Below are 11,718 nucleotides of genomic sequence, written 5' to 3'. Positions count from 1 at the left end.
ATTGTGAAACCCCTCCCAGGGATGTCACCCCAGGGGATTTTTAACTGACAGATGGTGCAAAAGGGGTGGGGGGGAGAGAGAGAGCATTATAAATGTGAATGCAGTCGATTTTTATAAGGATTTCCAGCATTCCACTAAAGTTGCACTGTGTGTATGTGTATGTATATGTATATATACACATACACACAGTGCAACTTTAGTGGAATGCTGGAAAGTGGCTCCTTTGTTCAGTAATAAAAAATGTGATATATCCAGCCAGCCCTGAATTATGGAGACCCCATGAATGAGCAATCTCCGAAATGCCCACTCCCACCCACAGCTCTGGTCTTGTAAAGTCAAGTTAGGTTAGGCATCCTTCCGTCGCAAGAGACAATGGTAGCGTGCTCTGTATGGAGGACTTTGATGCTGCATGCGAAGCTGGAGTGTCCTCTCCAAAGCACGAAGCCTGGGTAAAATAATATGGAGGATAGGCTGTTACCCAACCAGCAAATCCCCCCTCTCTACATCACTGAAATGGTCCAATGGAAAGGCAAGAGCCAATATGACTGGTTCCAGCAACGTTGCAGGAGTTGGCAGAACGACACAAACTGCCTCCAGGATTCCAGCTCCGGATTTTGCCTCGAGGTTGACTCCTGAAGCCTTTTCCATCAGTGGATCTAGCCACAAGGCAGTGGAGGTTTGAAGTCAGAGTTTCCCTTCTCCTAGATGGGCTGCCTTCCAGGGCTGAACGAGTCCCATATATCTGAACAGCAACTATCATAATTATTCACCATTGGCTATGCTAGCAAGGACAGATGAGAGTTGTAGGCTGAAAGCATTCAAATAGCCACCACTTCCAATGCTTTGCAATGGGGCAAAGCTACCATAAGATGTAATCCCAGTTGCAGTACTTTGCACTTATCTCTGTTAAATTCCATTCCGTTGTTTTCAGCTCAGTGCTCCAGCCTATCAAGACCATTTTGAATTTTGTTTCGCTCTTCCAGGGTATAAATAAATAAATAAAAATATTAGCTATTCCACCCAATGTTGTGTCATCCACAAATTTAACAAGCATTTCCTTCACTTCCTCATCCAAGTGATTAATAAAAATGCTGAAGACCACTGGACCCAGGACTGAGCCTTGGGGTACTCCACTTGTTACCTCCTCCCAGTTGGAGAAGGACCCCATTAATCATCACCCTTGGAGTATTATTCTGTAGCCTATTGTGTATTCACCTGACTCTTGATCTATCCAACCCACACCTAGTTAGCTTGCTAATCAGGATATTGTGTGGCACTTGGTCAAAAGCTTTGCTGAAGTCAAGATATACTATGTCTACAGCATTCCCTCTGTCTGTCAGGGAGGTTACGTGATCGAAGTAAAGTTTTACCAGGCGGTCATAGTATACAAAGATAAAATAGCTGCCCAGAGTAGTCAATTGACTAGATGGGCGGGGTATAAGTGCAATCAACCAACCAACCAACCAACCAACCAACCAACCAACCAACCAACCAACATTAAAAAAGGAGATCAGATTAATCTTGTAGGACTTGTTCTTGACAAATCTGAGTTGGCTTCTAATTATTACTACAGTGCTTTGTTTTCTAGATGCTTGCATAGTAACTGTTTTAAAATTTGTTCCAGAATTTTTTCTGAGATTGATGTCAGGTTGACTGACCTGTAGTTCCCAGGTTCATCTTTCTTGCCCTTTTTAAAGATAGGGACAACATTAGCCCTCCAGAAGACATTGTCTTGTAGACTCAACCCTCTGGCTTCCTTGAGGGGGTCAGTCCATCTCGTACTGGGTCTTCCTCTTTTCCTGCTGCCTTCAGCTTTCCCCAGCATGATGGTCTCTTCTAGGGAATCCCGCCTTCTCACAAGGTGCTCAAAGTGGGACAGACTTAGTTTCCACATTTTTGCCTCCAAAGAGTTCAGGCTTGATTTGATTCAGGACCCACGTGCTCATCTTTCTGGCCGTCCAGGGGGGAATCTGCAAAGCTCTCCTCCGACACTACCTTTCCAATGAATCAATAAAAATGTTAAACGCCATTAACCTTTAATGAATTAAAAGCAGCAAGAAAAGAAGCGGTCTGGCTGAGAAGAAACCTGGATTCAAATAACTGGACAAAAGAGACCTGGGTTCAAATACTGTAACTCGTTAGTCATACAGTTCACAGGATACTGGCTCAAATTTCTCTCTTTCTCTCTCTCTTTTTGTTAGCTTCGCATCCCTCATGCTGGTCTAATACACTGGAAGATTCAGAACAGATTCAAGGAAGCATCTTTTCACACAGAGCCTTGTTCAACTGTGGAATTCTCTGCCACTAGATATAGACAGGGCTGACAACCTGGGCAGGTAGAAAAACAAAGATGGGGCCTATTGGTAATCAGAGTTTGGATATAATGAGTTCAGATAATGTAGTTACTTTGCAGGGAACATGCAATGAAATGAATAGCTACAAAGGTTTTTAAAATAATGTGTTATACCTAAATTGCTTACGCTTCAGAAGTAACTCCTAGTTGGTTTCAGGAGTTACTTCCTAAGATATTTTTAGAGGGATTTAGAGAGAAAGTATTCAGATTTGCACCATTCTCTTACCCGTCCTCAGGAATCCCCAGGGGGAAAAAAGACCAAAAATTTAGTGGCATCTTAAAGACTAACTCTTATAATTCAGTGTGAACCTTCCTGGATGAATCTGCTTTGTCAGACAGGGGAAGTCCACATTACATTTGGTTCTGACTTTTTCCCTTTTGTGAATATTCTTGCATTGCAGTATCAGAATTTACCACTAGGGGGGTAACAGAGTATTTTCTCTTATTTTCAGAGCTGAGGAGGGAGGTGCGGCTGACAAGCAGAAAGCAAGGCTGTAATAACGATGTGTAGGAATTGCTTGTGGTTAGGAAGAGGAAGAATGGCTCTTCAGAAACAATGAACAACCTGTAAACAGGAGTCAGAAGTGGTATGTCTCTGTAGTTCTTTTTTGGACTACAACTCCCAGACTGCTGCCTGGGGATTATGAGAGCTATAGTCCAAAAAGGAATTTTCTCAAACTTTAATGGTATATACTACCAGCTAGGGAACAAAGACAGAAAGGTAAAGGGGCTCCCATGTCCTTTTAGTGAGCGCATGCCAAAAAGCAACTGCTGGGCTGCTGTGGGAGGCGAATACTGTAGGACCCCCATATCTGTGAAGGATTGGTCCCAAGCCGTTCCCCCCCCCCCCCCGGAAGACGCAGGGAAACAGAGGAAAATGTTGAATGAAATATTAGTTACATACTGTTCTCTTGGATGTATGGCACATTTACATGCAGTAATTTGGCTTATGATGTAATACAGTATTTCATTCAATATTTTCTTCTGTTTCCCTACATCTGACGAAGTTGACGGGCCCACAAAAGCTCACATTAAAATATAATAGTCTTTAAGGTGCCACCTGTTTTTGACTTATCTTGTCTGGCTTTGTTTCTTTCGATTTTGCTTTATGTGCTTGCACAGACTAACAACGGCTAACTGCTTCCAAAACGTTATCCAAAAGGCATTTGGTTTGCCACGAGCAATCCACGGCCACCTGCAGGGAGGTGCTGGGCAGTCCTGGGGTTCGGTCACACTTTCTGGACAGCATGAGTGTGTGCACCTAAAGGATTCCCTAGGACTCCTTTGCAAAACGCAAGGCATTCCAAAGGAGGGAAAGGAGATCCTTTATGAAAAGAGAATGCCCACTGAAAACCAGCGCATTTCCTTACTGCATCAGCCAAGTGTAAAAAAATATATTGTGCAGCCCTTTGCAATAATACCTGCCTGTTCAGGCTGTGAATTCCACCGCCTATTTTCTGATGATGGTCTCACTTAAAATCACTGTCTTGTTTTTCCCCTATTTTTGCCTCGATCTTACGAAAATTTAATTTATGGGAGTTTCTAAATGTGCCAAATTTGCAGCACATGCAGGCCAATCCTTATTTATTTTATTTAAAATATTTTTACCCCACCTTTCTCCTTAAAAAGAACCCAAGGCGGCTTGCATTCTTGAAAGACAATTTAAAGTGGAAGACAATGAGTATACAACAGTGGTTTACGCCATTAAAAGCCAGTACTGTATTTAATGCAAAGAACGAGTATAGAGAGGGAGCTCACATCATTAAAAGACAATATTAAAGCTAAAAACAGTAAGTATACAAATATTAAAAAGGAACGAATAAACACCACTCTGAGAGATGGAAAACGCAAGCAGGACTTAAAAACCTAGTGTCTATGTCACATGCAGATTTTAGTCTGTTTTTGCATGTATAGCCCTACCCACTTTAAAAAAAGCCTTGGGCATGTTTAAAAGTCACAGATTTCTTTCCGATCTTATCTTTATATCAGCGATTTATATTTGTTCCAGGAGGAACTTGTAGATTACAATCCACTCATACTGCTATTTAGGTTACAATTCTAGGTCACCATTTTGTAATGCTGAATGACAAGTACCAACAGCTCCCCTGACAGCAGGGTAAAGGAAAAAAAAATCCACCTCATTGAAACACACATCTACAGTATATATTTACATATTCTATACAATATGACTTATTGTATAGAAACCAAAGTAAGAACAAGCTGGTGGCAGCTTTAAGGGTAACAGGTTGATTTCAGATTACAACCCACAACAATCAAAACAAGGAGAGCAACAAAATCAAGTTTTGAAATCAACCTGCCAGCCTCCAGAATTCCACCACCCTGTTCTTGGTTTCTGTTTTACCCAACAGGCAAAACCTCCCTCTCCCTTCTTGACAAATGAGAATTTTAATTAGTTAAATTTATTTTTCGTGCACTTATGTTCCTAGAGACGCTAAGTTCTTCAATGAAGAAGCTCTAACCCTCGATAAGGTTTTTCTAAATTAAGGTTTGTACATCAACCCTCAAGACAGCCTCGAACTCCGCTCCCCAGCGTCCAATACACTCCCCCTTAGCAGCTGTGCGGGCGCCTTTACCCGCTACGCCACGCGGGCAAGTCCCAGACAGGTCATGGAGTCGGCGCCGGCGGAGTTCCTAGAAGGGCCGCCACGGAAAGCCTCCCGGCTTTCAGCTGCTGGCTCCGCCTCTTCCGGCGCTTGGTCCGCCTCCCGGCTTCCAGCTCGGCAAGAAAGGCGGACGCAGAGTAAGAAGCGCTCCTTCGAGCGAAGGGTCGTTGGGGCTTCGGAGTGTAGGGGGTGACCCCGGAGTTAGGCAGGGACTTGGTAGGGGGCAGGGAGAAAAGCGACCCCCCCTCCCCTGAGATCCTTAATTTCTATGGCAAGACCCCCCCACCAAATGCTCTAGGACTACAAATCCCAGAACCCCCACCTTCGGCTTTGCTGGATGGGGCTGATGGGAATTGTAGTCCAATAATATCTAGGGGGGACCCACCCGTGCCCCAGTTTCTACGACGATCAAGCCTTCCCGCCTGTCCTGCTTATCCTATAGCCTGTGAAACTGCCTGCTGTTCCTGAACTACAAAACCCATCACCTTCATTGCCCACGATGAGAGAGGGTGCTTGCTGGAGGGTCACCCTTTCTCCCAAAATCGCTTTTGTCACCCTAAGAGGTTTAATGTCTGACCCCTTTTCTTCCTAGAACCTTTCTGACATGTTTGTGTTGCTTCCATACTTGCTTTAATGTCACAATTTGTTTAATACTGTAACTTACTCCGTTTTACATCTGATTTATAAATCACCTTGGGTCCTGCAAGAGAAAAGGCTGGAGTATTAAGTTCAATAAATTATTGTTTGCCTGTTACTTAGCACAGATGACCTAATAAATACCTTTTTAAAAAATTGATTTATTTTCCCAACCTGGCAGCGTTCATATGTACATGTCCATTTTACCCAGACAACATACCAAGAGTTGTGTTTGCTAAAAATGATGAGAATTGTAGTTAACACACTGGGGAGGTGCCTGGTGGAGTTTACTGAAGGTTGATTTACTGATACTTGTTCTATTTTAACAGATCAAGAGGGCATCAAGTCGTGGCAGAATTTGTCAACAGTGTCAAAGCAGACCAAAACTTTGAGAGGCACATATATGGGATAGTGGTGTAGCAGTTTATTTTATGGGGTGGCTCCTTATCTGTTTGGTAAAGTAGAATATTTTTAAAAGAAAAGAAAAAGTTGAGCTCAGGATCTCTAGCATTATCCAAGTTCAATCTCAGCTATGATTAGGAATTTAATAGCTGTTTATTTAAAAACTTGTTCCCATGTCTTTTGGGACAAGAATAACTAGAAGGCGACAGTATCCTTTGTATGTGTAAAAAATAAGTGGGTGATTCTTTTTGACCAGCTAGTAATTTGGGGGGGGGGGGAGTAACTTATATGAGTTTTCTCAGGTGTTTATTTTTCCTGGATCATGGCTAAAAAATACAGGAAGCTTATGTTATCATAAGGGTTTCTGGCTACATGGAGCTTGAACACACACTGCATTTTGGTATTAATGCTTGCGTTTGATTTTTCAAGGTCCCAGTTGGTTGCCATTGAGCCATGTCTGCGTTAAACAGGGGAGGCGTCCATGCCAAATGGATCATTGGGAAGGTCATAGGGACCAAAATGCGGGAAACAGCCAAAGTCAGAGTGACGCGGCTGGTGTTGGATCCCTACGTATTAAAGGTAATGCTTCCTCCAGAATCAAGAAAACCCCCCCCTTTGGAAACTGGGAAACCACATTCGTAAACCTCAGGCTTGAAAGTCCCCCCAAAAAGTGCCTTTTTTGCTAGAAGGCTAAGATAAAAGATGAGTGGATTCCTTCTTCCATGCCTCTCCAAACTTGTAATCTCACATCCCCCTCACTCACAGTTCCATGTATGCAACTCCATGAGTAGGAAATCTACTTTTATTTTTTGAAATGACGCCATCTATTATTTTCCCCGCTGGTATTCCTCTGACAAGACCCAGGGGGTGGTGTATTAGCCAGAGTGTTAAACCAGGATTGAGGAAACCTGGGCTCAAATCCCTCTTCTGCCTGGGAAATGGGATTGGGGAACCACTCCTTGGCCATCTCAACTCTTGAAAAACCCTACTAGATTTGCCTTGTGATGGAAGCCATGTGCTGGCACAGAACGACCTTCACTGCTCAGAGAAGCCAGGCTGCAGAAGCTCTTTTCCTAGTGTCATAAACTAGAGGGTTGACGAGTTTCCTTTTATCTTATGCAAGAGTACGAAATTGTCCTCTGGATGCTGTCTTGCAGGTTTGTTTGACGCGCTGGAGACCAGACTTGTTTGCCCTGTGAATTCTCTCTGCAGCGTTTGTTTTCTGCTCTTCCAGGGGGGTTCAGCATCTTTGCTGATGGTCTCCGAGCCCTTGGTGCTTGTCCCTCCTTTCCTCCTCTTCTGCTCTGCGGGATATTTCTTCTGGGGTGGAGGAGAGATCTGCAGGAACTTGGGGACTTGCAGTTCTCAAGAGGGCAGACTGCACAGAATGGTGCATTTCCTTCTGCCTCCCAGTGAAGTTTTTTAAATCACATTTTTGTGTGCCTTCAGGCAGCAAGCCTTTCCTGTTGTGTTCACCCTCTGCTTTGGACCGGGGAAAGCAAATCTCCCAAGACCTAAGCACCCTACAGAAAAAACAGGGACAGACATTCTTAAGTGTGTTTTTTCCTTCCTGCTCACATTTGATTGCCCTCCTACTATCATGCTTGGGCCCAGTTTGTTATGATGGCACATTTTGGACCAAGAGATTGACAGTCATTTCCTGTACTGTTCAGACCAGTTCTTGGCTCCTCTGCTTCCATAGACTTCTTGCATGGATAAGATGGCCAAGGATCAGCCTACAATAAAGCTTTTCAGCCATCTTATTCTCAATGTCATTTTTTTCCTGGCCTTTGTGTCTTGTGGTTTTCTCTGAATGAAAACGACTGCCCTTGAATGGATCCTCATGTTCTCCCCCCATCTTCTTTGCAGTTCTATAACAAACGGAAAACGTACTTCGCTTACGACCCCCAAAAGCAGTGTACGGAGGGCGACATTGTTCTTCTGAGGGCTTTGCCCCAACGGAGGAGTAAGGATGTGAAGCACGACATTGCCGAGATAGTGTACAAGGTTGGAAGGGTCATTGATCCAATAACTGGGAAGCCCTGCACAGGCTGGAAGCTGATGGAAAGCGTGACGGACTCAGAAAATCTGACTGAAAAGGATACCGACTACCTTAGTGAAAAAATCCAGGAGCTCACTGTTTCTTCTCAAGACAAGTGAAGGTTTTAGAGTGAGAAAACAACCAGAGACTTCCACCCCCTTCTGTCTCTGTGGAGTTGTGTATATGTTCTTTAAAATATTAAGGATTAATAATAAACCGGAGTTAATGTGTTTGCACAGTAATAAAAATGGTCAATGTATTTGAAAATACTACAGAAACTAAAGAATATCAATGTATTGTTAAACTATCTGGAAGTCATCGCTGCCTGAACGTGGCCAAAACAGTTAAGAGGCAGTTTGGTAAACCACTGAAAGCCCATTAAGACCTGATATCTTAATTAAAAAATTAAAATGTCTTAAGGACTAAAAAAAACAACAGGGGAACCCAGAAAATAAATACCACAGCGCACAAACTACATAGCAATACTCAAGACCAAGTTCAGCTTGAGGGATGTAATATAAACCATTTTATTTCAATTTATTTTATTGGACGCCCTTGTGTAGGTATGTTATCCAGTTCCAGCTTACGGTTTGTTGGCACTGTTTGCTATGAGGAAATTGGGAAAACATAAGGGAAGCTTGTTCTAGCAATGCAATGTTGCTAAAACAATATGTAGTTAAAACTCGAGTAATATGAACAGTTTTGGGGGGCACTGAGGTGTTTCTCTAACTCGATATTCATTTGTATTTTTTTTAAGTGGGGAGATTATTCTGAGCCACATCATGACATTCCCCACCCCTCGTGTTGTCTGTTGGTTTCCAGTTTCAAAGTACAGTAGAGGAAATTATGGGGAGCTTACATAAGCTTCCAGCTGTCTGGATAACTCAGAAGTTTAGATATCTGGCTGCAGAGCCAGAGGTTGGGAGTTTGAATCTCCACTATGCATCACTAGATAGATGAACCAGCCTAGCTGGCCTTGGGCAAGCTGCACTGTGGTCCCAGAGCAGCCATGAAAAAAAGGAAATAGCCAACCACTTCTGTATCTATAAAACCCTGGAAAACGTTGTCATAAGTCACAAGTGACTTTACAGAACATGATATACAGTATAACGAAACCGCAACACAAATGACACAAGCACGTGGTTTTCTTGCAATGAGATCAAAAAGTGATTTTAATGATCTCAGCCTCCTGGTATCTTGAAAAATGGAGTGGTCAGCAGCTATCCAGAACTGGGCTAACAAAACGGATGAAATTTGACGTGCACTCAGATCTTATTATCACTGCTGGGTTTTTTTTGTGGTTTTTTTTTTGCGATCCTGAAAGAGACTGTGCCATAGCAACCATTGGTTAAAAAGTCTCTGAACTATTGATCTTGGGGTTTTGTTTTGCTTTCTGAAGCATATTGGCTTCAGAAACATCTTCATTTATTTTATTTATTGCGGTCTTGGAACCCAGACCTACTGGGATCTGCCACACGTTAACTAAGCTGCCACCAACCATTCCCTGTAAGAAGTCACACAGACCAGGGATGGATTTTCAAACAAATAAAAGAATAAGGTTTATTTAAAACAACACACAGGGAAAATAAAATGATCAGTTGAAGAAGATATAGTAACGTGGCTTAGTTTCACTCATACATACACACAGGTTGGTTCACACAGAACCCTTAACTTGAAGCACAGACCCTGAACCTATCAGTTCTGGCTAACCAACAGACACCTGAACCTATCAGGTTGGTACTCTGACACACAGTAGTACCCTGTCTGACACACAGACTCCCACACCAGCTTCTTCTTCCCAGCTGCTGCTTCTTCACATCCCAGCGTCTCCTCAACTTCACCACACAGGCTTCACATATATATATAGTACAGCCCCTCCTCCTGATGTCCCGCCTTCCACTCCCCATAGGATGGAACTTTCCCTCCAAACCCATGACAGACAGGTAACATCAGTGCTGTATGTAACACCTCCCCTCTTTATAAGTTGTTTTGTAGGGGGAAAGCTAAGGTGCTTTTTCCCAAAAAACAACCTGGATAAAACACACAACAACAGTTATACATACCATATCATACTTACTTATACTTACATTCTAAGTTAACCATAGCAATTAGGCATTTAAACATTTACCATATACATTACATCAATTTACCTTTATTCATACAAACCAAATTCAAAAAACAGGTACATTTAACTTTTTGTTCACCAAAATATATACATAGTCCATGTTCTTTCGCCGTCTTCATTCTTCAGGTCTTCTTGACAAGGCGTCAGCAACACAGTTCACTGACCCTCTGACCACCTTCACTTCAAAGTCATAGTCCTGTAGGTTTAAAGCCCACCTCATAAGTTTGCTATTGTGGGTTTTCATTGTCTTTAACCATTGCAGTGGTGAATGGTCAGTGCACAGAACAAAATGTCTTCCCCAGATGTAAGGCTTGGCCTTCTGGATCGCGTAGACTATGGCCAAACACTCCTTCTCCACGGTTGCCAAATGTCTCTCACCTTTTTGAAGTTTCCTACTCAGGTAGGACACTGGATGCTGGTCACCATTCTCATCCTCCTGGCACAGAACTGCTCCTACCCCGCTGTTAGACGCATCGGTGTAGATGATGAACTCCCGGTCGAAGTCTGGAGCACGCAGCACTGGATAGTTGATTAACGCCTCCTTCAACCTCTGGAACGCCGGCTCACAGTCGTTGGTCCACGGGATGCGGTCATCAGCCTTCTTCCTCGTCAGATCGGTCAGCGGAGCCGCAATCTCGCTAAACCTCGGGATGAACTTTCTGTAGTAGCCCACCAACCCAAGAAATGATTTGACTTTTTTCTTGGTGTTGGGTCTGGGCCAATCACGAACAGCTTCTATTTTGGCCTCCAGGGGTTTTATCACTCCTCCCCCTACCATGTGACCCAAGTATTTTATTTCTGGGCTACCCAGCTGACACTTGCTGGCCTTTACTGTTAGCCCTGCTGCACTTAACCTCTGCAGCACTAATTCCAGGTGTATCAGGTGATCTTCCCAGGTATTACTGAAGATCCCTATGTCGTCAATGTAGGCCACTGTAAAGTCACTGAGCCCTGCCAAGGTCTGGTCCATCAGCCTTTGGAATGTGGCTGGTGCATTTCTGAGACCAAAGCTCAGGACTCGAAACTCATAGAGACCAAAAGGGCTGCAAAAGGCGGTCTTTTCTTGATCCCTGGGATCAATTCTTAATTGCCAATATCCCTTTACCAGGTCCAATGATGAGATGAACCGACAACCCCCTATGGTTTCAATCAGGTTGTCTAGCCTGGGCATTGGGTAGGCATCAGGAGTGGTTACGCGGTTTAATTTCCTGTAATCAACACAAAACCTAATGCTCCCATCAGGCTTGTCCACAAGGACTATCGGAGAGGACCAAGGACTAGAAGAGGGGACGATTATGTTCTCCCTAAGCATCTCGTCCAGCTCCTTCCGCACCTTGTCCCTATAGGGTCCCGTTACTCGGTATGGGGATACTGCCTGCGGGGGTGCATCCCCTGTGTGGATCCGATGCATCACTCCCTTCACTATCCCCGGCTTGTTGGAAAACACCTGTTGATATTTACTAAGCAGCATTTTTAGTTCTTGCTGCTGGTCTTGGGTGAGTGCAGGACTGATCTTTACCTCCTCTGGGTTGTATTT

The 11,718-nt window shown here is 43.6% G+C and overlaps 1 protein-coding gene across 1 annotated transcript; it reads left to right on the top strand.

Annotated features, from left to right (window-relative positions):
- Positions 1–4,976: 4,976 nt before the first annotated feature.
- MRPS17 (mitochondrial ribosomal protein S17) lies at positions 4,977–8,304 on the top strand. The gene is made up of 3 exons (XM_020803891.3): positions 4,977–5,114; positions 6,445–6,594; positions 7,885–8,304. The coding sequence occupies exons 2-3, from the start codon at positions 6,469–6,471 to the stop codon at positions 8,173–8,175; spliced, it is 417 nt and encodes a 138-aa protein (XP_020659550.1). The 5' UTR covers positions 4,977–5,114; positions 6,445–6,468; the 3' UTR covers positions 8,176–8,304.
- The last annotated feature ends 3,414 nt before the right edge of the window (positions 8,305–11,718 follow it).

The sequence above is a fragment of the Pogona vitticeps genome, chromosome 7, assembly GCF_051106095.1.
Source record: "Pogona vitticeps strain Pit_001003342236 chromosome 7, PviZW2.1, whole genome shotgun sequence".
NCBI classification, from domain to species: domain Eukaryota; kingdom Metazoa; phylum Chordata; class Lepidosauria; order Squamata; family Agamidae; genus Pogona; species Pogona vitticeps.
This window is presented reverse-complemented; position numbering and strand designations above follow the sequence as displayed.

Coding starts and splice junctions, on each gene's coding strand:
- MRPS17 (XM_020803891.3), top strand. CDS start 6,469: ATGTCTGCGTTAAACAGGGGAGGCGTCCATGCCAAATGGATCATTGGG. Junction 6,595..7,884: donor TGGATCCCTACGTATTAAAG/GTAATGCTTCCT, acceptor TCTTCTTTGCAG/TTCTATAACAAACGGAAAAC.